The sequence below is a fragment of the Ovis aries genome, chromosome 20, assembly GCF_016772045.2.
Source record: "Ovis aries strain OAR_USU_Benz2616 breed Rambouillet chromosome 20, ARS-UI_Ramb_v3.0, whole genome shotgun sequence".
In the NCBI taxonomy this organism is placed as follows: Eukaryota; Metazoa; Chordata; class Mammalia; order Artiodactyla; family Bovidae; genus Ovis; species Ovis aries.
Window position 1 is genome coordinate 9,586,292 of NC_056073.1, and position 24,375 is coordinate 9,610,666.

A 24,375-nucleotide genomic window follows, 5' to 3' on the forward strand; every position below is an offset into this window, starting at 1 on the left:
GAGCTCCAGCCTCGAGGGCAGGGCTCCCGTCGGGGCCAGGGCCCGGGTGCCGCGTCACTAGGAGCCCGGCGGAGCCTCAGGGCGCACGGGCCTCGGGGCTCCTTACCCTCCACCCCCCGAGTCCCGAGCGGCCGAGGCGGAGCGTCCTCTCCGGCCTGGGGGCCCGCACCCCCGACTCCCGGGGCCCCAGAACCGGCCCCGCCCTAAAGGCTGCACCCGCCCTGCCCGAACCCGGTTTGTCTGGTTCTCCCCGAGAGGCTTGTTTCTCGAATTTCTCCCTTTCCCCCTCTTCCTGTACCTCCGGGGCCCTCCCTCGTCCCGGCTCCCCGGGGGCCCCCGCAGGGGGCGTCTCGACACCGCGAGCCCGCCGAGTTTCGGTAGGACCCGCGATGGGCGCGTGGGAGGGGACGCGGGAGCGCCCCGGGGCCGGAGCGGGACGGGGGTGGGGGATCGGAGGCCTCCAGTCCGCCCCCCGGACCCCTCCCGCCGCCTCGTTCTCCGCACGCGCTGAAGAACCGCTGCCCGTCCGGGCCTAGGAAGTGGCTTTATTGGGGGTGTGGGTACCGGCTCTCCGTCCTCCATCACCTGCCCCCTCCTCTGAGCCCGCGCCGGCTCCTCGGAGCCCCAGTACAGTCCCAGAGGGGGTTAAAACAACACTGACTACTGCTCCTGGACAGGAAGTGACTGGGGCGCGGGGCGGGGGTGGCGTTGGTGAAGCGGCACAGCCTAGCTCCGCGACCAGATGTGCAGCTCCAGCTCCAGATGTTCTTCATCTCCGTCCAACCCGCCGTCTGAGCTCCTCCCCGCCCCCGCACCGTGCCAGGATGGGCAGTGAATGAAGGTCACCCGGAGACGGTGAGGGGTCAGCCCCCCGACAAGGGAGAAGTCTTCATCGAGAGGCTCTGGTGAAGGGACCGTGCAAGCCTCCAGCGTGAATCCTTTTCCCAGCCCTGGCGGGCGGGCGCTGGGGGAGATCACTAGGATCACTCGCAAGCCAGCTTCCCATCGAAACTGGAGAGGGCGATGGCGAACGCCTGCAGGGCGCACAGCGGATACCGGTAGTCTAGGGTGAAGGCGTCCTCGGCCACGCGGCCGAACTGCAGCACGATGTAGTCGGCTATGGACACAGATACGGGTGGGGGCGGCCTGAGACCTCGTGGGCTCTCTGTCCTGGCAGACGAAGCCCTCATCATTGAGGGAAGGGCCCCCACCCTTGCACTGGGACCCCAGTCCTTAGCCACCATCTCAGTTATTCACCCTCCATCCATGCACCCTCTTATCTCACCCAATAAGCCTGCCTGCCGCTGTGCCCGCCACTGTAAGCCCCTGAGGGCAAGGACCCTGCCTTACCTTCTACTGCCCAGGGCTAGGCAGATGACCTGCCCGCATTGTAGTAACCAGTCAAACTTGCTTATGCCTAGAATCCTTCCTTTCCAACTTCTGCTGATTTTACCCTATCCCAGACCCCAGGTCCTGAGACCACCAACCTCATGACCTCAACCAGTGCCCCTACTCAGCCCCTACCTCATATCTGGCCCAGGTTCCCAGCCCCAATCCCAACACTTCCCCCAGCATCCATGGGACAGGATGTTGCTAAAAATACCCCCAACCCAGGCAGACCAGGCTCCACCAGAAATGTGATCTGGAGATGGGTTTTTAAGACCTCAGGATAGATGACACTGGGGGCACCTCCCTAGGATGGAGTGGGGGTAGGGAGCTCATTCAATGTTAGCCAATCCTGGGAACCTGGAAAATCCCTAGGAGATACCACTCTGTATCCAAATCCCTTCAACCTAGTGGGGACCTCTCCTCCAGGCTTGTAACAGGGGATGTTTTTATTTGTGTCTGAGTATATCTTTTTTCCCTAATTCTATGATAGCAGGCCTTTGACCTCACTGGAAAGAGAATAGAAATGCTCGACTTATACTTCCTACTCCTGAAAGACAATCATCTTGATGGGGTTAGGAGTGGGGCACTGGAGACAGAGTACCTGGGTTCTGACCCCAGTTCTGCCTTCACAAGCTGTAAGTTACTCAGCCTCTCTGCACCTCAGTTTTCTCATCTGCCAAATGCTGTTCAGTCGCATTCTGTTCGTGTCTGATACTTTGTGACTCCATGGACTGCAGCACGCCAGCCTCCTCTGTCCTTCCAATAGGGATAAGAATAATACCTTCCTCACAGGGTTGTTGAGAAGATTTAATGAATCAGTATCTGTGAAGTCCTGAGAACAGTGTCTGGTCCACAGAAAGCACTGTGTATTTGTGAAATAAAATTTGAGGGCCAGGGTAAGTGCCTGCAATTGCTGAGAGACTTGGGTAAGGGACTGCCCTCTCTGAGCCTCAGCATCCTCTCTGGCCACTTAGGGGCTGGGCTATAAGTTATGGGGTTTTTTTTTTTCATATTTATTTTTATTGATTTGGCTGTGCTGAGTCTTAGTGGCTGCATGTCGGACTGAGTACCCTGACCAGGGGTTGAACCTGGGCCCCCTGCACTGGGAGCATGGAGTCTTAGCCACAGGACCACCAGGAAAGTGCCCATAAGTTTGTTTTTTTTTTTTTTACTTTTACTTTTGGCAGAGCCTCGTGGCTTTTAGGCTTCACTTTCAGTAACTTATATGCAGAGTACATCATGAGAAACGCTGGGCTGGAAGAACCACAAGCTGGAATCAAGATTGCTGGGAGAAATATAAATAACCTCAGATATGCAGATGACATCACCCTTATGGCAGAAAGTGAAGAGGAACTCAAAAGCCTCTTGATGAAAGTGAAAGAGGAGAGCGAAAAAGTTGGCTTAAAGCTCAACTTTCAGAAAACTAAGATCATGGCATCTAGTCCCATCACTTCATGGGAAATAGAGGGGGGAACGGTGGAAACAGTGTCAGACTTGATTTTTGGGGGCTCCAAAATCACTGCAGATGGTGACTGCAGCCATGAAATTAAAAGACGCTTACTCCTTGGAAGGAAAGTTATGACCAACCTAGACAGCATATTAAAAAGCAGAGATATTACTTTGCCAACAAAGGTCCATTTAGTCAAGGCTATGCTTTTTCCAGTGTTCATGTATGGATGTGAGAGTTGGACTGTGAAGAAAGCTGAATGCCAAAGAATTGATGCTTTTGAACTGTGGTGTTGGAGAAGACTCTTGAGAGTCCCTTGGACTGCAAGGAGATCCAACCAGTCCATCCTAAAGGAGACCAGTCCTGGGTGTTCATTGGAAGGACTGATGCTGAGGCTGAAACTCCAATACTTTGGCCACCTCATGCGAAGAGCTGACTCATTGGAAAAGACCCTGATGCTGGGAGGGATTGGGGGCAAGAGAAGGGGACGACAGAGGATGAGATGGCTGGATGGCATCACCGACTCGATGCACATGAATTTGGGTGAACTCCGGGCATTGGTGATAGACAGGGAGGCCAGGCGTGCTGCGATTCATGGGGTCGCAAAGAGTTGGACACGACTGAGCGACTGAACTGAACTGAACTGAACTGCAGTATCTTATTTCCCTGACAAGGCCATGGCAGTGAAAGTACCAAGTCCTAACCACTGGACCGCCTGGGAACTCCCTTTCAGTGGTATTTAAACTCTAGTAGCGTAACTGTCCCTTCAACACAGTCTTACCCAGAACAGCCCAGCATCTGCCCAGGCTCTGGTCAGTGCTAGAACGAGGGCCTGAAAAAATGCACCCGAAGACAGCTGCTTGGAATATCTGAGGCTCTTTGAGGGGTACAATGTGAGTGCCCCACAGGAGAGAGTGACCTTCCTGAATGTTCTGGCTCCAGGAATAAAGGCCAGCTCCACTCCAGCACGCGCATGTGTGTGTGTGTGAGAGAGAGACAGAGAGAAGGAGATGGCAGGGGGAGAGAGGAGGGAAAGATCTGAGTGAGGGCTGAGGTCTTGGAGGTGGTGGGAAACAGCCTGGCTTGTGTCCTCAGATACTCACGGTCGTCAGCGTGGACAATCTGGAAGTTCTTGACTGAGGCCTGGGTGACTCGGCCTTGGAAGTTGAGGGTGTAGGAGCCACTGTCTTCATTCCAGATGGGGGGCTTATTGTGCAGCTCGATGAGGCTCTCCAGCGTCTTGTTCTGCCAGCGCACCAGCAGCCCGTCGCTGGCCTGGGGTGTGAGGGGTGGGGCAGTATTAGGGGCAGGACAGTGAGAGCTGGCTGAGATATCTTGGGACTGATGGGGTGGGGCGGTGGCTGGGGACCTGGGGTGCCCTTGTATGTGTGTGCAGCCTGGGTGTCAATAGCCATGGTGGCCAGGGTTTCTTTGAGTACGCCCACGGTATCTGCGGCATCCACCTGGCCAGGGTGTACGTCTGGGAGAATGGGCTTGGCTGTGGGTCGCCAAAGTGGAACGTTGGAAAGTGAAAAGCAGTATCTGCCGCACAGGAGGGGCTTTGTACCATTGGTCCCAAGGGGTCTTAGGCCACACGCGGGCATCTATCACAAGGATGAACCAGATATTCTAGGATTTACAAGGAGCTCAGAGTTGAGCTTCGAGAGATGTACAGGTAAAGAGTAGTTAAACTGTCCTGGAAGAGTTTCTGGAAGGAAGGAGCAGGGTCTGCATGAGACATGTATTTCTTTTCTTGGTTTCTTTGTCCCCTGTTCATGTTCATGGCTTAGAATGAGTCCTCTCAAGATTGTGTCCTCCAAGAAGCCTTCCTAACCCCAGGTGTGATTTAAATGTCTTAGCTCTGAATTTCCTTAACACCTCGCTCTTATGATTTCTCCCACTGCACTGTTATGGACGGAATTAGATACCCTAACAGCAGGCACAGTATTTGACTAATGGCTCTGTGCCTTACAGGTGACAGGGGATGAGATGGTGGGATGACGTCACTGACTCAATGGACATGAGTTTGAGCAAGTTCTGGGAGCTGGTGATGGACAGGGAGGCCTGGCGTGCTGCAGTCCATGGGGTCGCAAAGAGTCGGACATGCCTGAGTGACTGAAGTGAACTGAACTGAACTCTGTGCCTTAGTTTCCCTCATAACAGGGTGTTGTGAAGATTAAATGATTAATAGTGCATGAACTGCTGTTTTGAGCAGTTCCTCGCACAGAGTAAATGTTCAATAAATATCAGATATTGTTTTGATGGTACCTCTTGTATTGATTTTACATCCTCAATACCTGGCCTTAATAAATGATTGCAGAATGAATGAACTGATGATGAAGAGAGATTCAGAGCAGCTCTGGGTGTCAGTTCTTACTAAGCCCAAGCACACGTGGGAGGCACCGCCTTTGGAGGATCTGTGTGTCTATTCCAGGATGGGAGGAGCAGGCGTGGAGCCACCCAGGGCTTGTGCCCCATGGGTTGGCCAGGTCTCTGACTATTCCAGTGTGGCTTTCCAGCAAGGAAGGATGTGTGATCAGCTGACGGGAGTATTCTTTTTCATTGTAAATGAGTAAAGTGACATCACTGTGAGTATGAGACAGGCCAGTCAACCGTCTCTGAAATCCCGGGCTCACTCAGCTTGCGGTGCTGAGGGGCAAAGCGTGGGTCTGACACACTGAAGGAGGCCCCCTCTCTCTGGGGGCAAGCCCTCCATCTTGCCCTACACCTCTCTCACACACACACAAAAACAACCTTTGCTTTTAAAACTATGTCAAATCATATCACTCCTTTGCTCAAAGCCCTGCTGTTCCTGTTTCTCTGAGTAAAAACCAGCTACACAGGCTCACCTGCCCCTCACTCTCACCTCTCTGACCTCATCTTCCTGCAGCCACCCTGGCCACCTTGCTGCTCCTCAAACCCAGCAGGCACTCTCCTGCCTCAGGGCCTTTGCACTGGCTCTTCTCCCTGCCTGCATGATCTTTTCCCAGATATCTGCAGGGTTGCTCCTCACCTCCTTCAAATTTCATCTGCTCAGTGAGACCCAGTCTGACCACTGAATTTAAATCAAAACCTAGACACACATCTCATCTCCTTTCCCTGTTCAACTTTTTCTTTTCCCCTCTACAGTAAATACCACTTTCTAACACACTACGCAATTTACTTACTTATCACAGTCTCTGTCTACCGTCTGTCTCCCTCCACTAGAATGCCAGGTTCATGAGAGTAGATATTCGTTTTGGTGACTGATGTCTGCAGTTGCCTAGACTAATACTTGGTACTCAATGTATGTGTGTTGAATGAATATATGAACGATTGATTTTGATGTACACTAAAAAACAAACACACAAACACAGCTAACCAACCCTATTGTGCTCCTTTCAGTGAGTTCAGTGAAAACCCTCCAAACTGAACCTATCAAGTTGCCAGAATGAATCTGTGACAGGGCGATGGGTGTGCTCCGGGTTGGGTATGGGGTAGGCGGGACACCCCCTCCCCACCCCACAGGGGTTCCCGGAAGTGGGTTACAAGCCGGTAACTAGGGAGCAAGACCCACAGGGAAAGGCGTGTCAGGGAGGTGCGGGGCTCACGTTGCGAGGCCGAATGGGCACCCTTTCGCTGTCGGAATTCATGCCAGGAATGATGACTGTCATGCGCCGGGGACCTCGGAAGCCCAGCACATTGGTTTCCTGGGAAGGAGACGCGCATTAGACCACTCGGCGAGGGAAGGGGCCTATCGCAGGGCACAGGGGACAGAGGGCGCTCTCACATAGATCACGGCTGCCAGCTCCTGCCGAAGGCTCCCTACGTCCGTGCCGCCGCCGCGGTGCGGGTTCTGCCCATTGTCAAAGACAGTAAAGCGGTTCCCCAGGAGGTTGGACCTGCGAGCAGGGTGGAGCTGCGGGCGGGGCTGAGGGGGTTCCACACCCCTTCTTCCAGACCCCTCCTCACAGCCAAGCTTAAGAGCTTTCTGCCTTAAGCATGGGTGTGTCTTAGGACCCTGCCCCTGGTTTTCTGCATTGAAGTCTTTTTAAAAACATGGATCTACAGGGAGACTGGGCAGCTTTCAAACCTCAGCTCTTACTAGCTGTATGACCCCAGGCAAGTGACTTAAACTCTTAGCCTCAACTTCCCCATCTGTAAAATGGGCGTGGTAATAGTATTTACTATCAATTTGTTTGATAAGATTATTGAATGGATTAATATTTGCAAGTTACCTAGAAATACCTCTGACACACAGGTAGGCCTTACATATGTGTTTGGTAAAGACATAAAAAAAAGAAATAAAGCCTGACTTGGGGACTCACTTTCTCCTCATCTCTCAGATTTGTGGTGAGGACTGGATGAGCTATATGGGGAGACATAACACAGGGTAGGTGCTGACTATTTCGTTTGATCAGTTAGTAACTGTTTATTGAATAGCTACTATGTGCCAGGTGCTAGGAATTCAACCATGAACAAGACAGACATAATCCCCCTTTCATGGACTTTATGCCCTACTCCAAGTGAGGTCCCTGGACCAGCAGCATGGGCATCACCCCAGTGCGTCTTAGAAATGCAGAAGCTCACTCCCAGCCCAGACCCTCTGAACCCTTTTTTTTTTGCCTCACCCTGGGGCTTGCAAGATCTCAGTTTCCCAGACCAGGGCCTGAATCCCGGCCACCACAGTGAAAGTCCAGAATCTTATCCTCTAGACCACCAGAGAACTCACTGAACCATTTGAAGAAGATCCCCAAGTGATCTACATGCATCAAAGCGGACAAGTGTCCATGTGTATAGAGAAGCCCGGGGCCGGGGGACAATTCCAGAGTGTCTGAGGTGGGGACACTCTGCACAGCGGGGCAGAGGTGACTGGCCCCCGAGCTTCGCAGCCCCACCTCAGCTTCCCAATGAAATTCTCCCCTCCTCGGGACAGATTGGTGGGGTCACTGGAGATGAGGTAGTTGGCGGTCTTGCTGCGTTTCCGCTTCCTGCCGGCCAAGAGAAACACCTGGGGAGAGGGGCAGCGGAGATGCGCTGGAAGACAGAGGCAAGCGGGAGGGGAGTGCGGGGACGAGAAGGCCCGTTTGCCCCCCAGCCCCCACTCCCATTCTGGCTCTCGCCTCGGTCCGGGTCCCTCCCCTCTCCCTTCTCCCTCCCTCCTCCGACCCACCTTCTTCTCCGTGTCCAGGTGCAGGAAGTAGGAGGGATACAGGCCCCGGTCCATGCCCTTCTTGTCCCGGGTCAGCCGGCAGCGGACCGTCCGGCCCTGGGGGGCAGGCCGAAGCACGAACTCCTGGGGTTCATCCACTTCCACGGGTGGGGATGGGGCCCTGTCCTCCTTCTGAGTCGGGGCAGAGGGTGCGTCAGCCCCAGAGCACCATCTCCCCCAGCCCTCAGCAGGTCCGGACCGGGGAGGCAGGCAGGGCAACTCACCGCTTTCTGCTTGGGGGAGAGAACAGAGGCTGCTCCAATGCTCACCCCAGGCCCCTCAGTCTCCCCCGAAGCTTGCCAGGCTGTGGGGAGCTTTGTGCTTTATTAAAATTCTGTTTAGCTTGTGGTTAAGAGCCAAGGCTCTGGAGTCAGACAGCTTGGGTTCAAATCCTGGTTCCACCACTAACTGTCTATGATGTTTGTTAATTTTTAACAACGCTGTGACTCAGTTCGTTTCATCTGAGAAGTATGCAGGATGGGGGTGGATACCTGGGACAGACCTTAGTTTATATATTTAACAGACACTCATAGAAAGTCTACCGATGTGCCAGGAATTATTCTATGCACTTTCCAAGTATTCCTCTTTGGAATATTATCATTCTTCTTATCTATAACTACTGAGGTGGTTGGTCTCTTTATACAGGTGAAGGAGCTGAGGCTCAGAAAGGCTTAATAACTTGCCCAAATTCACATAGTTAGTAAGAGGTGAAGGTGGATGCTGAATGCTGCCCCGTCTTCTGTTAGATGCATAGCCTGTCGAAAGACCTTCCATACATGGATGCTCTTAGGGAGTAAACTGAGGTGAGGCTGAAGGTTTGGATTTCTGCCTTCTAGGCAGGTGTTACAGAAGTTACAGAAGTGTTAGCTACTATTGTTACTATGCGCATGCAGATGTGCTAAGTCACTTCAGTTGTTCTGACTTTTTGTGACCCTGTGAACCATAGCCCACCAGGCTTCTGTCCATGGGATTCTCCAGGCAAGAATACTAGAGTGGGTTGCTGCTCCCGCCTCCAGGGGATTTCCCTGACCCAGGGATTGAACCCTTGTCTCGCGTCTCCTGCATTGGCAGGTGGGTTCTTTACCACTAGCGCCGCCTGTTAGTTTAGCAGACAGCAAATACCCACTGAATGTAGCAGCCAATCTCCAAGATGGTATTTGTACTCTAGTGTAGGTCCCTCCCACATCGGTCTCTGTGATCAGTGGAATAAGGCTGAAGTGATGGGCGGTCGCTTTCAAAGTTAGGTCATAACTTTCAAAGATATTACAGCTTCTGCCTTGCTCTGCCTCTTGGGCCATTCTTGAACTCTGAGGCAAGTTGGCTACCACATCACAAGGACGCTCAAGGAGCCTCTGGAGAGGCCTCCAGCCAACCACCATGATAATAAGCCAATTTAGAAGTAGCTCCTCCATTTCCAGTCAAGGTTTGAGAATGAGTGCAGCCCCAGTTGACATCTCGGCTGCAAATTCATGGGACACCCTGAGCCAGAACTACTCTTGCTAAACTACTCCTAGATTTCTTTTCCTATTAAACTTTTTACTTTGTATTGGGGTATAGCCGATTAACAATATTGTGATAGCTTCAGGTGAACAGTGAAGGGACTCAGCTATACATATACCTGAATCCATTTTCCCCCAGACTCCCCTCCCATCCAGGCTGCCACGTAACACTGAGCAGAGTTCCCTGTGCTATACAGCAGGTCCCTGTTGCTTATCCATTTTAAATATAGCAGTGTGTACATATCCATCCCAAACTCCCGAACTATCCCTTCTCTTTATCCTTCCTCCCTGGCCACCATAAGTTCATTCTCTAAGTCTGTGAGTCTGTTCCTAGATTTCTGACTCACAGAAATTAAGAGGATGAATTGTTGTTTTAAGTTTTGGGGTGGTTTGTTACATAGCAATACAACAAATGAATAAATAAGCTCATTTTGCTCATCGAAAACTTTTAATAACTCTTTGGCTGCATTAGGCCCTAGGGTGGCCTGATTATTGCCCCTTCTGTTCTTAAAAGGCTAGTACCCTTTGCTCGTATGTTCTGTCCCTCACATGAAGGGCAATCGAGATTCTAACCCCAACTTTCTCAGCAGGGGAGAGAAGGGACTGCCACCTAGGCATGTGCATTTGAGGAGTAAATGCTCTCTGGGAGCCCCCAAGAAGCCCTGGTAGGCTGAGGTTGCCCATTTTGCTGAAGGCAGGTTTGCACTGGGTGTGAAGTGAGGCTGGTGTTGGGAAGCAGGCCCTTAACCTCCGGGTGAGTGGGCATCTCTTCTCCACTCTAGGCTGCTGCAGAAGAATATTGGGAAACTCAGGACTATGTTTGGAATGCGGTATGGAGAAAGCCGGAACTCATTTAAACATTTCTACACGGTGAATTTCAAGGGCCTACTATATTAAAGGCTCTGCATGCCTTCATATTCCTTCTGGAAGATAATAAACTGGGCTTTCAGTTTATACATCAGTATCTGGTGATCTTGGCCCTTGTGAATCAGTCTCTTGAGACCTGACCACTCTTGTACAAAGGAATAAACCCGCAAAGCTAAGACCCCACCCTCACCCCCCAGGCCCTGCCCTCGGGGTGATCTCTCCATTCCTGGAAGCCTGTTTCTCAAAGGCTTTCATCACTTTCTCCAGCTGGACCCCTCTCTCTTCCTTATTCCAGCCTGTGCATGTTGGTACCTGAGTCCTGTTTGTGAGGAGGGGCAGCATTCAATATATTTAACAACATGTTCTGCCTCCAGAGACTGCCCAATCAGAATGGACATGGTAGGCTCAGAGGAGGGTCCTGGAGGCCCTTGAGGGCCAGTGTTAACCCTCTGGTTGCTGGATAGTTTGGTTGCTGGAAGGTTGAGGGTCCTGGGTGGGAGAGGAGGAAGCATTCTGAGCACTCTCAGAGCAGCAGGGTAGAACTGTTATAATAACTCACAGTCAGCTGGCTGTCACAGTCCCTGTGCCCAGGGGTGTGTATGCCTGTGCCTGTCTGACTGTGCTCTACCTTCTGGTACAGAAAATGTGTGTGCTTTCAGGCGGGGCCATGCAAGCACCTCCGGCTGTGTCTGATGGTTAGGCTGCAGTGGGGAGGGCTCAGGGCAGACAGCATAAGGCCCCCGGGTGGCAGGTCCCAGCCTGGTGACCCCACAACTGCCTCTTCTGTTCCTACAAACCTGGTTCCCTTTGTCCTCATACCCTGTCACCAAGAAGGGAGCTAAGAATTCCAACCCCAAGGGACTCCACGGCCCCACACCCAGGTCCCCCACACCCTGCCACTGGTCCCAGCAGGGACCTCACCCTCTCCCTTCCGGGCTCCCACCTTTTTGCCTTTTCCCTTGGCTTTGCCCTTCTGATTGCTGTTCTTGGTCATCACAGCGGCCGCCTCATCGTCCTCCTCCTCTTCCTCCTTCTTCTCCTCTTCGGAGCCTTTAGGAGTGCCTGAGGGTGGAGGTGGAAGTCTGTTCACCCCTTACCCTGGCAAGGGCACATCACAGTTTACAAGGGACACCCACGCCTCACCTGGACCCCTCCCACAGCCACAGGGGAGCAACTCCAGTTCACTATTATCGGAAAGCAATAACCTCAGAAAGGTGAAGACCCTGTCTTTGGCTTATTAAAGTGGGCGTCAAGGTGCCCCCAAGTCTTCCGACTTGAGAACCTCCGCCTTACCCCATCTAGTCCTCACCCGTCCCTCCACACTGACAAATGACTGCCCCTGGACGTCCTGGAACCAGAGCTCACCAAAGCTCACCACCCACCCTTCTTCTTCAGAGCTTTCTCTGCTGGGCACTCCCCGGGAACCAGAAACATGGCTGCTGGTGTCTTCTTCACCGTGCCTGGGCTCACAGAGCAGTCCTTGTCAGCCTCCCCGGACCCTGCTGGTGTGGAAGTGAAGAGGTCACACCCCCACCCCCGCCTGCCCCACACCCAGAGACCCTTGCTCCTCTGGAGAATAGGCTCACCTTTCTTCTTCATCTTTCTTATCTTGGTCCCTTCCCCCGCTGGAGCCTCCTTTTTCTTAACTCGCAGAGGTTTCAGTGGGGGGCCAGGGCTTCCCAGATCTCCTGGAAATGGAGGGTGGGGGTTAGACAAAGACGAGTCACACCCTCCACCTCACTCATTGTCCCTTCAGTCCCCTGAGAGGCCCAAAGCTCCTCTGCTTGTCTTGTTTTTAACCCTGAGTCCAAAAAGAACTGAATGAACACTAAGAGTATAACAAGTATTGAATGAATGGATGCCAGGCCTTCTAAGGAAACTCTGAATCCCAGCTCCCACCCCATCTCCATCAGAAATCCTCCAAACCTTCTCTGGTCAGAGCTACAGACAGTCCTCCCACTTTGAGAGGCCCAAGGTCCTAGTTATGTGTCTGCATTTACACCAGACCCCAGTACCCGTAGGGCAAGGTGCCCAGCCAGGAAACCATCACAGTATTTACTTACTGATTGATTTTTATTATAATCACTTTGATACTTTTGTAAAAATTATAAATATAATTCATATTGAGTTAAAAAACAACAACAACAACAACTAAAAACTCACCAAGAACATGAAAATCCTCTGCCCTCCCTGGCTCAGCACACCCTGAGCAGGGGGCTGGGAGGATGGTGGTGATGGTGGGGGTGGTGGCACATATTAATTTAAGGATCATTAGAGGGAAGAAGTTTCCCAGGTGGCTCTAGCGGTAAAGAACCCACCTGCCAGTGCAGAGACACAAGAGACGTGGGTTCAATCCCTGGGTTGGGAAGATCCCCTGGAGGAGGACATGGCAACCCACTCCAGTATTCTTGGCTGGAGAATCCCATGGACAGAGGAGCCTGGCAGGCTGTAGTCCATGGGGTTGTAAAGAGTAGGACACAACTGAAGTGACTTAGCACACAGCATGCAGAGGGAAGAAATCACCAAAGGATGGAACACTTGGGTCCAGGCACCTGGTAGCTTTCTGATGTCTCAACCCCTGCACATCCATGAACCCCCAGGCCCCTCTGGGGCCAGTTTTGTGTATCTTTTTGCCCTCTCTGGACCCTCAACACCCACCCTTTGGACCCTGGGCCTTGGTCTTCCTCTCCTTGGTGTCTGTAGAAGCCTTCTCTTTGGGGGGCTTCTTGGGAGGCAGGCGGACTCTCTCTTTCTTTTCCTCCTCTTCGTCTTCATCTTCCAGGTCATCCTCTTCCTCCTCCTCATCCCCTGTAGGTAGAAATTCATCAATATGGGGGTTGGGGTGGGTCCTCTAATCTCTGTGCGGCTCAGTCTCTCCAGATTTCTGGGAGGCAGTGAAGGAGCCAGGGGTAGGAGGGTGCCCTCTGGAACAGAAACAGGAGGAAGATTCTCAAAGAATGCGGTGACCCCAAAGTCTTCCACAGTGTGCAAGTCACACGAGAGCTGGAGCCGGGGGTACGTGGGGGCTTGGCAATCCTGTTCTGGGAAAATGCGCCTCTCTGCAGGTCCTTCTCTCTCTGGCTGTCACACACCCTCCTGGCATCTTGCAGTTTCCCCTTTTCCATCCCTTCTAATGAGACCCGTGCCTGCTTCTCCCACTCTGCTTCTCCCTACGCTGGTCTGTCTCTCTTTCTAACCCCCAGCCAGACCCATCTGAGCTCCCGCTGACCCCTAGCCGTAGTCTAAGGCAGAGCTCTTAACCGCTCCTTTGTGCCTCGGTTTCCCCATCCGGAAAATGGGGACAAGAACACGAGCATAAATAAAGGGTTTCCTAGTTCAGAGCCAAGGCCAGGGATGCAGACGCTGATCTCCCCAGCTGTCTGCGACTCTCCCTCTTTGTTCCTGTCTAACCTCTCCTCTCCCGTCGCCCGCTCCTCTGCTGGTCTCCAGCCGCCCCCTTCCCTCGGGGTTCGCTCACCGTCCTCCGCGTCCGGGGCGTCCGGGGCGTCTGGGGCGCGGGCTACCAGGAAGGTCTCGCGGGGGTCGCGCTTCTTGGCCTCGGGGTCCCTGAGGAACTTGGTGTAGACGGTCTGCGCTGCCCGGGCCTCAGCGGGTCCCTGCGCGGGCTCCTCCCGCGGCTTCCCCTTCCGCCCGGCTGAGCCGAGACGCGCGGGTCAGGAGGGACCCCACGCCTTCCTGCGAAGGCGCCCACCCACCTCGGGCTCCTCACTCCGGGGGCTCCCCGGGGCTCTGTTTCACTTTGGACACCGCTCTCCGGCTTTCATGCATCCTTCCGCTCTTCCTATCCCTCAGCTCACCCCCTCCGCTTCGTTCCTCGCCTGCGGGCCCTCCCTCACGGGACCCTCACCCTGGGGGCGCCCCGGGACTCGCCCCCCATCCCCCGCCCACCTCCAGGTCTCCGGGGCTTGGATCCCGTGGGGCAGGGGGCCTCTGGGGCTTCTGGCTTTTTCTTCCTCAACTTCTGTCGCTGCGGAGTGGGGGGTCAAGAGGAGGGAGAGGAAGGAAAGGGGGTGCTCTGAGGGCTGCCCATCACCCTCTAATCCCTTGAGCCGCCAGAAATAACCGCGGATTATCGGGAGGGGAACTGCGCCCCTTCCTGGAACACAATGGATGACTCCCACCGACGTCTCATGGACACTTCCAATGTCCCAAAGCCCAGATTCCCCCCCGCGACATCCCATGCCCCTCAAACACCCCTTTCCTGCAAGAACAAAATAAAGCCCAAACTTCCAGGGAAGTAAGGACCCCCAGAGGCTGCTGAGGGGGACCGGGCCCACTCCCACACTCCCTGTGCTGCGTGGGGGGCTCTCTGTCTCCTCCCCAAGCCGGGTGACCTACCTGCTTGGTGCGCTGCTGGACCTCAGGGCTCCGGCCTTCCTCCTCGTGTCCGCTGAGGGTAGCAAAGGAATCAGCCTGTCTCCCTCCCCAAACCCTCCATCTGAGCCCCCCACCAGGCTTCAGGTAGGGTGAGGTGGGGGCTTTCCAGACCTGTCTGAGGCCCACACCTCTCGGAGGGTGTCGTCCAGCAGCGGCATGGTGCCTGCGCCTGGCTGCACCCACTTCTCTGGCCGCCCTGCAGCTCTAGAAGCTTCTCTGCCTCCGGCCCCAGCTAATCCAGGCTCAGCCTCACCCCCACCTCCTGCAGGCACCAGAGGGTGGCAGGACTGTGGGAGGGGCTCCTGCCCACAGCACCCTCCCGCTTCCCACCCCCACCCCCACCCCGCGCCTGGCCCACTAAGAGATGAGGCTGAACTCACAAGATCTCAGATCCCCAGCGGCCTAAAGGTTGGCGCCCTGTAGGAGGTCCCCCCACACCCTGAGCTTTGACTTAGAGATGCTGATTTGTAATGTGGTGGTGGTTAATGCGGCATGGGAAGAAAACATGAGATCGGATCCTGTATGTATCTTCGTTTTTCATAAAAAAAAAGAATCAAGATTTACTGATATTTAATATATATGGATTGACAGATACATGTGTATTACTTTATAAAGAAATATGCCTATATTCTGGATGTAAACGTGTTTCTTTATGATAAGGAACATGCTTTTTAAAATATATTTTAGTTAATTTTTATGAATTTTTAAAAAGTTTTGTTGATTCAGCTAGTCTTTTTTTTTTTTTTTTTTGCCATGCAACACACAGGATCTTAGTGAGGGATCTTAGTTTCCTCACCAGGGATTGAACTCATGTTCTCTGCACTGGGAGTACAGAGTCTTAACCACTGGACCACCAGGGAAGTCCTGGAACATGCTTTTTAAAAAACTTAGAGACAAGAGAATGTAGTGTTGGTATGATTAATATCATGGGAGAGGTTTGGCTAAGTGCAGAGGAAGCCCAGAAGAGGGGCCCAACTGGGGGTCCTTCCTGAAACCTGATTTAAAACTTGAAAGGTGAGGGGAGTTCTGCAGTCAAAAAAAAGAAAAAAGGTGGGATGGTTTATTGCTGGAAAGGGAACAGCAAGGTAGAGTCCAACGGTTGGAAACAGATGTATTCAAAGATCTAGCACTAGGAGGGAGGCAGCCATCTCTGGCATGGGTCAGCCAGCCCTGAGCACAAGCCTTAAGCTCTGCTGCTTAAGAGCTGAACATCCTTGGGTGACTGACTTAACCTCTCTGAGCCTCTGTTTCCTCATTTTATGAAATGTGTTTAATAACAGCACTGACCTGGTAGGGATGTTGTGCAGATTAAATGAGATGACAGGTGGAAAGCCACATACAGTAAACGCTCAAAAATCGGTAATTAGAAGAAAAAAAAAGGACAAAAAATTGGTAATTATGTGCCCCATTTCAGAGCACTTTGGATTCACCAGGGAAGTCCTTGAGAAGGGGATTTTAAACTGAGACCTGAAGGATTTCAAAGACTAGGAAAGAGAATGTTCCAGGTAAAGGGCACAGCTTAAGAACATGTTTCCAAGCAACAAAGAACTTGACACAATGTAGTAGTGGGTGCCAGAGCCGCCTCGACCAGGACTGCAGCGACCCTGCCTAAGAACCACCCTTCAGAGGGAATCTGTAACCTCAGACACATCCAAGCCGAGAACCATGGGGAGCCTGGGGCTCAGCGGGCTGTAACCCTAAACATCCAGGCTCCAACCCTGCCATGGTCCCAGAGACACTTCTCTCTTGCCCACTCTTCTCAAAAGCAAAGATTCCTGAACCCACCTGTAGGAGGCGTGTGGGCTGAGCTTTGGCCCCCACGAGAGAGAAACTCTGCTCCTGAGTTGGGGGGCAGAACTGAGCAGCAGAAACTTCAAGGTGAAAGAAAAGGTAAATTCACTTCTCAGATCTCTCCTCTTGGGTTGCATGGGTGTGATCAACACTTACATAACAAAGTGTCCATTTAGTTGCTTTTTTTCCTGTTCTGAAGGGTCTCTGAATCAGCATTGTCTCTGTACCTGTTGCACATGGCAGCTGAGGAGCATTATAGACTATCCATTCGCGGTAATGTGTACCTGCATAAGCCTGGACATGACTTGTGAAGCATGGTAGCAGTTCTTCATGTTGGCAACTAGTGCAACGTTGGATGATACTTTAAGAACAGTTCAGTTTTCCTAAAAGTGTTAAATAAGATGAAATTAAAACTTCTAAAGACCATTTAAATTTGATTAATTGGGGGATATTTATCAAGTGTAAACTATATTTGCCTTCAAATTTTAATATATCATTTCGAATATATTCGAGGAAAAGTCACTTTTCAAAACATACATGAAAAATAATTTTAATTAAAAAGTTTAACATTTACTTAGTTACTTTGAGGAGACTGTATTCACATTTTGTACACTTTGAATGCAGTGACATGTTTTTAATCCTTGGAGAGTTAGTCTGGGTCCAGATCAAGATAGAAACAGAAAATAGCCAAATGAAACACAGAAAAGAATAAAAAGAATCTTCAGAGTTTTGTTGGGGACCTTCCCTGGTGGCTTAGCTGGTAAAGAATCTGCCTGCAACACGGGAGACTTGGGTTTGATCCCTGGGTTGGGAAGAGCCCCTGGAGAAGGGAAAGGCTACCCACTCCAGTATTCTGGCCTGGAGAATTCCATAGTCCAGGGGGTCGCAAAGAGTCGGACATGACTGAGTGAGTTTCACTTTCACTTTTCACAGTGTAAACATGGGTGGGAAACTTAGAGATGTGCCAGTGTTTAGAATTGGGCCAAGGATGGGTAGGTTTAGGATTGGCCATCAAGATTTTGCTGAAAGTAGGAATTTAGTGATAAGATTCATGTCAAGAACACACATAGGGACTTGCTTGGTGGTCCAGTGGCTAAGATTTTGCATTCCAAATACAGGGGGCCTGGGTTTGATCCCTGGTCAGGGAACTAGATCCCACATGCCCCAACTAAGAGTTCTTATGCTGCAATTAAAAACGAAAACAAAAACAAAAAAAGATCCTGAATGCTGCAACTAAGGCCTAGAACGTTCAAATAAATACCCCCCCCAAATTTTTTTTAAAGACCACAGATATCTTCTGGTACCTTCTGCTCTGACACCAGAACACCAAACCTCTTCACAAAGAAAAACAAGCTTGAGACTTTGTAACTACACTTTGTTCTGGTCTAAAAATGACATTTCTGTTTGACCATTGGCATTAGTCACCAGACTCAATTCCACTGGAATTTTAGCTATTTCCTAAAATTAAATCTACTTTCAGAAGACAAAGATTTGCTACCACCAATGACTACGACGCTGATCAATAACGACTCCTGCCATGTGCTAGGCGTTGCAGCCAGCGCTTTCAGCTGATTCTCATAGCACACACTTGTGTGTCTATGGCTCAGAGAAGTTAAGTAATTTGTCTAAGGTCACACAGCTGGTGTGTGGTGGAGCCATTCCATGGACAAGCACCTACTAGGTGTGCGGTATTCACTTGTGTTATCTCTAGTCCTTCTGGAAACTTTGAAAGGCAGGTGAGCACATTAGTTCACCTCTCCATTTTCTAGCCGGCAAAGTGGTGACAATAACTGTATCTGACTTTATGGAAGTTGTGAAAATCAAATGGATTGATCCATGTTCAGTGCTTAGTGCAGTGCCTGGCATAGAACCGATGTCTTATCAAGGTCAGCTGTGTGGTGCTTTATGTATAAGGAAACTAGGGCCCAGTCCCTAAGCGACTCAAACGCAGCCCTCCCTGGCTCAGCCTGTGTGGTGCAAAGGGGAAAAGAGGGGATTTTGGAGAAAGTCTGAAGCGGTGGTTAAGAGCTGGAGATTTTACCTAGAAACAGACCCATGTGTCCTGCTTTTCCATGTCCCAGCAGGGTGACCTTGGGGAAGTTATCCCCCTTGCTTAGATCCTATTGCCCTGAGCTTCAGTTTCTCAATCTGGCAAAATACATTTGTATCATGCAAGGATCCATTCAGGTGGGCTTTTCAGAAACCTGGAAACTCCAGCTGCCTGAAGATGTGTTCAGGCTCTTGCAAAATAGAAAAGAGGTCTGGGCTTAGAAATGGCTGATTTTTGTCAGCTTTATTTTGTTGAAGGTTGGGTCTTCTTTTATCCATCAGGGTGCTATTAATGTCACATAGCCCCTGGCGGACTGCTCTAGAAGGGGGTTTCTCTCAGTGAGCTCTAGACTTGCAGTACCGGGGTCTTAGTCTTTTTTTTTTTTTTTTCGTCTGCATCAGTTCTCAGCTGTGGCATGAGAACTCTTAGTTGCGGCAGATGGGATCTAGTTCCCTGAACAGGCATCAAACCCAGGCCCATGCGTTGGGAGCTTGGCGTCTTAGCCACTGGACCACCAGGGAAGTCCCCAGGGTCCTAGTCTTAGCCTTGCTTCTTGGATAAGGACACGGAACCTCAGGAAGTTTAAGCCACTGTCCAGGGTCTCACAGGAGGACAGGAGGGAGTGAGCAGGATTCAGGTCAGCTGTCTGAGCTCAGAGCCTGGGCTGAAGGCAGCCCTGATGACTGTTGGGCACTGGCCGAAGGAGCTGAAAATGGGGTTCCAGCTTGGTTTTTTCCTCGTGGAATGCGCAGGCTGTGAGATGAGGTTGTTGGGAGACACAGAGAATAAAACTGGGGCACTGATATCTCCTCTAGGAAAGGAGAACATGACAAATAATATTACTGGGGTTTCTGAAATGCTTACTCTTGAAATTACTCTCGCAGTAAAGCACTGATTCTCAAAGCGGGTTCCCTGGACCAGCAGCATCTGCATTACTGGGGAACACGTTAGAAGCGTGGATGTACAGACCTCACCTCTATCAGCAGCTCTGGGCTGGGGCCCAGCCTTCAGCATTCTAGCATAGCCTCTAGGAATTCAGATGCCCACCTGAGTCTGAGAACCACTCAGCCCAGCACTGTCTCCAAGAGGCCTTCAAGAAATGAGGATACTATGTCCCGACTGGGTAGTTCCCCACACGTCTCTGAATGATGTCTCAGGAGCTATGAAGTAAAGCTCCTTGAGGCCAGGGACTTTGTCCATTCTGTTCACAGCTGTCTCTCCAGGGCCCACGGTGTGTGATGAGTAACTAAACGGGGAGAGAGAGACAAAGAACTGTCTTGGATGCTGTGAATGGGGAGGGGAGACCCTGCCTGTTTCTTATTCTGTCTTGATCTGCAACATGTGTGCAGATCAACATGTGTGACTCTAGTGTTTTTAGCCTTTAAAGATACAGATTTCTGGCACAAGTGGGCCCTTAAATGCCTGTCTCTCCACCTAGTGCTCAGGGGAGGAGATGTGGCCTTCTTCTGCCCCTGGTGGAGCAGCCCTCTGGCTGTTGTTCAAAGTCCGTTTGTGCCTCCAATGTGGTGTATGTGGTGGCAGGTACACTATTTGACAGGCGGTTTATGAGAGTTTTTCTTCAAAAACTTTTCCTTTTTGTCCCCTCCAATGTTCATTTTTTTTCCTCCAGTGGTGTTTTTTTATTTTTGAAACAACTTCATATTGACACATAAGTTTCAAGAATAGTGTGATGAACTCTGGAATACCCTTGGCCAGAGACCGATAGATTTTTCCTGCTGTCCCAGTAATGGCCCTTCTAGGTTCAGGGGAACACTTTGCATTGGTTGTGATGTCTCTGTAGTCCTTCTCAATCTCTGAGGAATTGTCAAGGGCAGTTCTGCTCTGTGCGATTTTCACTTACAGGGGTGTGTGTGCGCGCGTCAGTCACTTAGTCGTGTCTGACTCTTTGTGACCCCATGGACTGTAGCCCACCAGGCTCCTCTGTCCATGGAATTCTCCAGGCAAGAATACTGGAGTGAGTTGCCATTTCCTTCTCCATCACTTATGGGTAATTACCCTGATTTAACAGTTGCCTTCAGGCCCAGCCTCCGCATAAGACGCCACTTCCTAGACATTGCCTCAACTGAATCCTTGAGGATGAACAGGGACTATGAACCCAACCTAAAGCCGTGTAAGTGACAGGTAACAGAAGCCCAGTGTAAACTAGCATAAGCACAAAAGGATTGCACCCTCAACTGGGTCAGCTAGAGGGAGTCTCACTTCTGGCATGGCTGTACCCAGGGGCTCAAAAGGCGTCCCCAAGTCCCCCTCTCTCACCCTCTCTGCTCTCCTCTGCGTTCCTGGGAAAGGTGACCTCAGACGACTCCCTGAGCTCATCAGCTCCCCCAAGCGGAGGCCTGACTGGCTGCACCTTGGTCCCTTGCTTACCCCTGGATCTAAGTCCTAGGATGGATGTACTCTGATTGGCCAGCTCAGACCTATGCCCGCCTCTGGGCGGGGCTCTCTGTGATTTGCGAGAACAGTAGTTCTGAAAAAGGAAAGAGGATTTCTTCTTCTGACCTTTCGGTGAGCAGTCCGCACCTGCGCTGTTGTGGCAGTGAGGAATAATAATAGCAGCAGCAGCCGGAACATTTATTGAGAGCTTGCTGGGTTCTGGGCATCGTTCTAAGTGGGTTTCCTATCAGTTAGCTCATTTAATACTTAGCCATATTGTGCCGTCGATTTTTTACTTTCATACATGCTTTCCATACCAGCAACTTCACAGACAGGTGCAGTCACTTGCCCAAGGCCAACACAACTAGTACACAGCAGAACCCGGGGCCCCACACCCTCGGGCGTCACTCTAGAGTGCGTCCTGGTGCACACAGAAGTTCGCCCTCCAGTTACCTCTCAGTGGTAGAACCAGGTCACCTGCTCCAGGCTGGGGCTGTCACGTGGCACGGTCACTCCCGCCCCCCCCCCCAACCAGTGCACCTGTGAACCTGGGGCAAGTGGAACGACTGGGCCCAGATCGTTTATGGGAGATTTGCTGTTACCCACAGAGCAGAGAGCAGAGCCCCGAGCCCCAGGAAACAGAAAACAGGAGTGACTTTAGCGCAGTGGTTAACACGGGCTGCCCACAAGAATACTCAGGGGGGAGCTGAAGCCATATCCCAGGCCAAGTAACCAGAATCTCTGGGGTGGAGCCCAGGCATGAATATTCTTTAAGTTTCCCCAGGTGAATTCAGTGTCCAGCCCAGGCGGATAATCACTAGTTTGTAGGCTCTCTGCTGCTGCTGCTGCTGCTAAGTCGCTTCAGTCGTGTCCGACTCTGTGCGACTCCATAGACGGCAGCCCACCAGGCTCCCCGGTCCCTGGGATTCTCCAGGCAAGAAACTGGAGTGGGTTGCCATTTCCTTCTCCAATGCATGCAAGTGAAAAGTGAAAGTGAAGTCGCTCAGTCGTGTCCAACTCTTCACTACCCCATGGACTGCAGCCCACCAGGCTCCTCTGTCCATGGGATTTTCCAGGCAAGAGTACTGGCGTGGGTTGCCATTGCCTTCTCCTTGTAGGCGTTCTAGCTTAATAGAAATAACCATAGTTTAAGATCTGCCTGGGTTTGACTGTTCTTTAGTGAGAAAGCATGAAGGTTCTGGCTGAATCAGTTTTGCAAGGTTTTTGCGTAACCTGAGTGTCCAGAGCTGAAAAGCCTGAGGCTGTTTTGAAGAATCAAGCAGTATATTAAATTCTGGTGAAAGTTTCTAACTCTGTAGCTTTCCTTTCTGAAAAAAGAAAATAAAATCCTTTAAAGAAAGATCCACCTGGGCTTGAGGTCTGGCTCCACTGTCGCAATGTGTGATTTTGTGCCGGTCACTCACCTTCTCTACGTCTCAATTTCCTCGTCTGTGGGAAAGGTTCTAAGTCCCTCTTCTTTATGTGAAGATCAAATGAGATGATACCTATAAGACCTCCAGCCTAGAACTGGCATTCAGCTCCATTCTTACTATCAAGGGGGAGTCAGGACAGAAGTGGCTTCTTCAGGACCGTCCAGGGAGTCAGTGCCAACGACTCACCATCCCTAGGTTGAGGCTGTGGAAGGGACTCTGGGAGCCTCAGACCCCAGCCCCTCCCGCCTTGATCTTTCACCCTCGCGGAGGGACCTAAGGCTTCTGAGTAGGGTGAGCTTGGGATGGAATGGGCCAGGTGGGAGTTGGGGCAGAGTTGGATGGGGAAACGGGGAAGTCAGGGTGTGCGCACTGACTTAGTCTTACCACCAGGAGGCGACAGGAACCCACCCACTGCGAGAAGAACAGTCAGGCTGAAGGAGCAGACGACTGGGGATAACACAAAGATATTAGAGGACTTTTTGGAGTACTAGGTAAATGCTAAAGCCTCATTTTCTTTCATTTCCATTTACTTCATGCAGGAGTCCTGGGGTAGGCGCCACTGCCCTCCTTTATGGGATGAAACTGAGGTGGTGCTGGTGACTGGCAACCAGGAATTTAACTGAAATCAGTTGGACTCCAGGTTAGCCTCTTAATCACTGAAGTCATAGGTCACAGCTGCAAGGGTCTTTAGAAATTCTCGGGCCATGTGATTCCCAAACCTGTTTGATGATAAAAATCACCTGAGGCTCTTCGAAAAATTCCAAATTCCTGGGTCCCAGGACAGGCATTGAATTAGAATGTCCCAGGAAAATGGGCTTGGGAACGTGTCTGGTTAACAGAAGTCCCTGTTTGGAAACATGATCTGCTCTGAGAGGGAAAGTGTCCTGCCTAAGGTCACACAGCCAATCCCCTCCAACCTCCTCATACCCTCTGATTCAGAAGCCAGGCTACACCCACCCCCTCCAAAGATGGGACAGTATAGCACGTGACCGAGCAATTCCTCTTCTGGGTATATGCCCGAAAGACTTAGAAGCAGGATCCTGAAGAGGTATTTGAACACCCATGTTCATGGCAGCATTGTTCTTGGCTGCTGAAAGGCGGACACCACCCAAGTGTCCTTCAGCAGGTGAATGAATAAGCAAATGTGATGCATGCGTGCGTGAACGCTCAGTTGTGTCCGACTCTTCGTGATTCCGTGGACTGTAGCTCTCCAGTCTCCTCTGCCCATGGACCTTCCCAGGAAAGAATACTGCAGTGGGTTGCCGTTTCCTTTTCCAGAAGCAAATGCGGTATAAACATACAATTAAGTATTATTCAATCTTAAAAAGAAAGGGAATTTTGACATACGCTACAACATGGATAAACTTTGAGTACATTAGGCTCAGTGAAATAAGTCCATCCACAAAAAGACAAATACTGTATGGTTCCACTTATATGATATACCTAAAATAGTCAATTTATTTTCATGGAGGCAGGAAGTATAATGGGCCTGAGGGGAGGGAGCAGTGGGGAGTTATTGTTTAATGGTAACAGAGTTTCAGATTTACCAAATAAAAATAGTTCCAGAGATGGCTGGTTGCACAATAATATGAAGGTTACTGACAAGGAGATCAGCCCTGGGATTTCTTTGGAAGGAATGATGCTAAAGCTGAAACTCCAGTACTTTGGCCACCTCATGCAAAGAGTTGACTCACTGGAAAAGGCTCTGATGCTGGAAGGGATTGGGGGCAGGAGGAGAAGGGGACGACAGAGGATGAGATGGCTGGATGGCATCACTGGCTCGATGGATGTGAGTCTGAGTGAACTCCAGGCGTTGGTGATGGACAGGGAGGCCTGGCGTGCTGCGATTCATGGGGTCGCAAAGAGTCGGACACGACTGAGCGACTGAACTGAACTGACACTGAGCATCACTAACT

The 24,375-nt window shown here is 51.3% G+C and overlaps 1 protein-coding gene and 1 long non-coding RNA gene across 2 annotated transcripts; one reads left to right on the forward strand and one right to left on the reverse strand.

The window, feature by feature from the left end:
- Positions 1-529: 529 nt before the first annotated feature.
- On the reverse strand, positions 530-14,995 carry TULP1 (TUB like protein 1). Its single transcript, XM_042237051.2, has 15 exons — positions 14,903-14,995; positions 14,753-14,804; positions 14,303-14,381; positions 13,872-14,048; positions 13,052-13,201; positions 11,980-12,081; positions 11,776-11,892; positions 11,337-11,455; positions 8,252-8,257; positions 7,989-8,159; positions 7,714-7,826; positions 6,606-6,717; positions 6,427-6,525; positions 3,940-4,111; positions 530-1,117 (listed from the first exon to the last, which is right to left on the reverse strand). The coding sequence occupies exons 1-15, from the start codon at positions 14,947-14,949 to the stop codon at positions 984-986; spliced, it is 1,650 nt and encodes a 549-aa protein (XP_042092985.1). The 5' UTR covers positions 14,950-14,995; the 3' UTR covers positions 530-983.
- LOC132658239 (uncharacterized) lies at positions 711-5,103 on the forward strand. The gene is made up of 2 exons (XR_009597557.1): positions 711-2,024; positions 4,811-5,103. It is a non-coding gene; the product is annotated as an uncharacterized LOC132658239 (long non-coding RNA).
- Positions 14,996-24,375: the final 9,380 nt, after the last annotated feature.

What these genes read in the sequence shown, in the direction of transcription:
- TULP1 (XM_042237051.2), bottom strand. Translation starts at nt 14,949, where the DNA reads ATGCCGCTGCTGGACGACACCCTCCGAGAGGTGTGGGCCTCAGACAG. An exon ending in CAAGGCCCAGGGTCCAAAGG is followed by an intron (nt 12,082 to 13,051) that starts GTGGGTGTTGAG and finishes CTCCATTTCCAG; the next exon opens with GAGATCTGGGAAGCCCTGGC. An exon ending in AGCTGGCAGCCGTGATCTAT is followed by an intron (nt 6,526 to 6,605) that starts GTGAGAGCGCCC and finishes TCTCCTTCCCAG; the next exon opens with GAAACCAATGTGCTGGGCTT.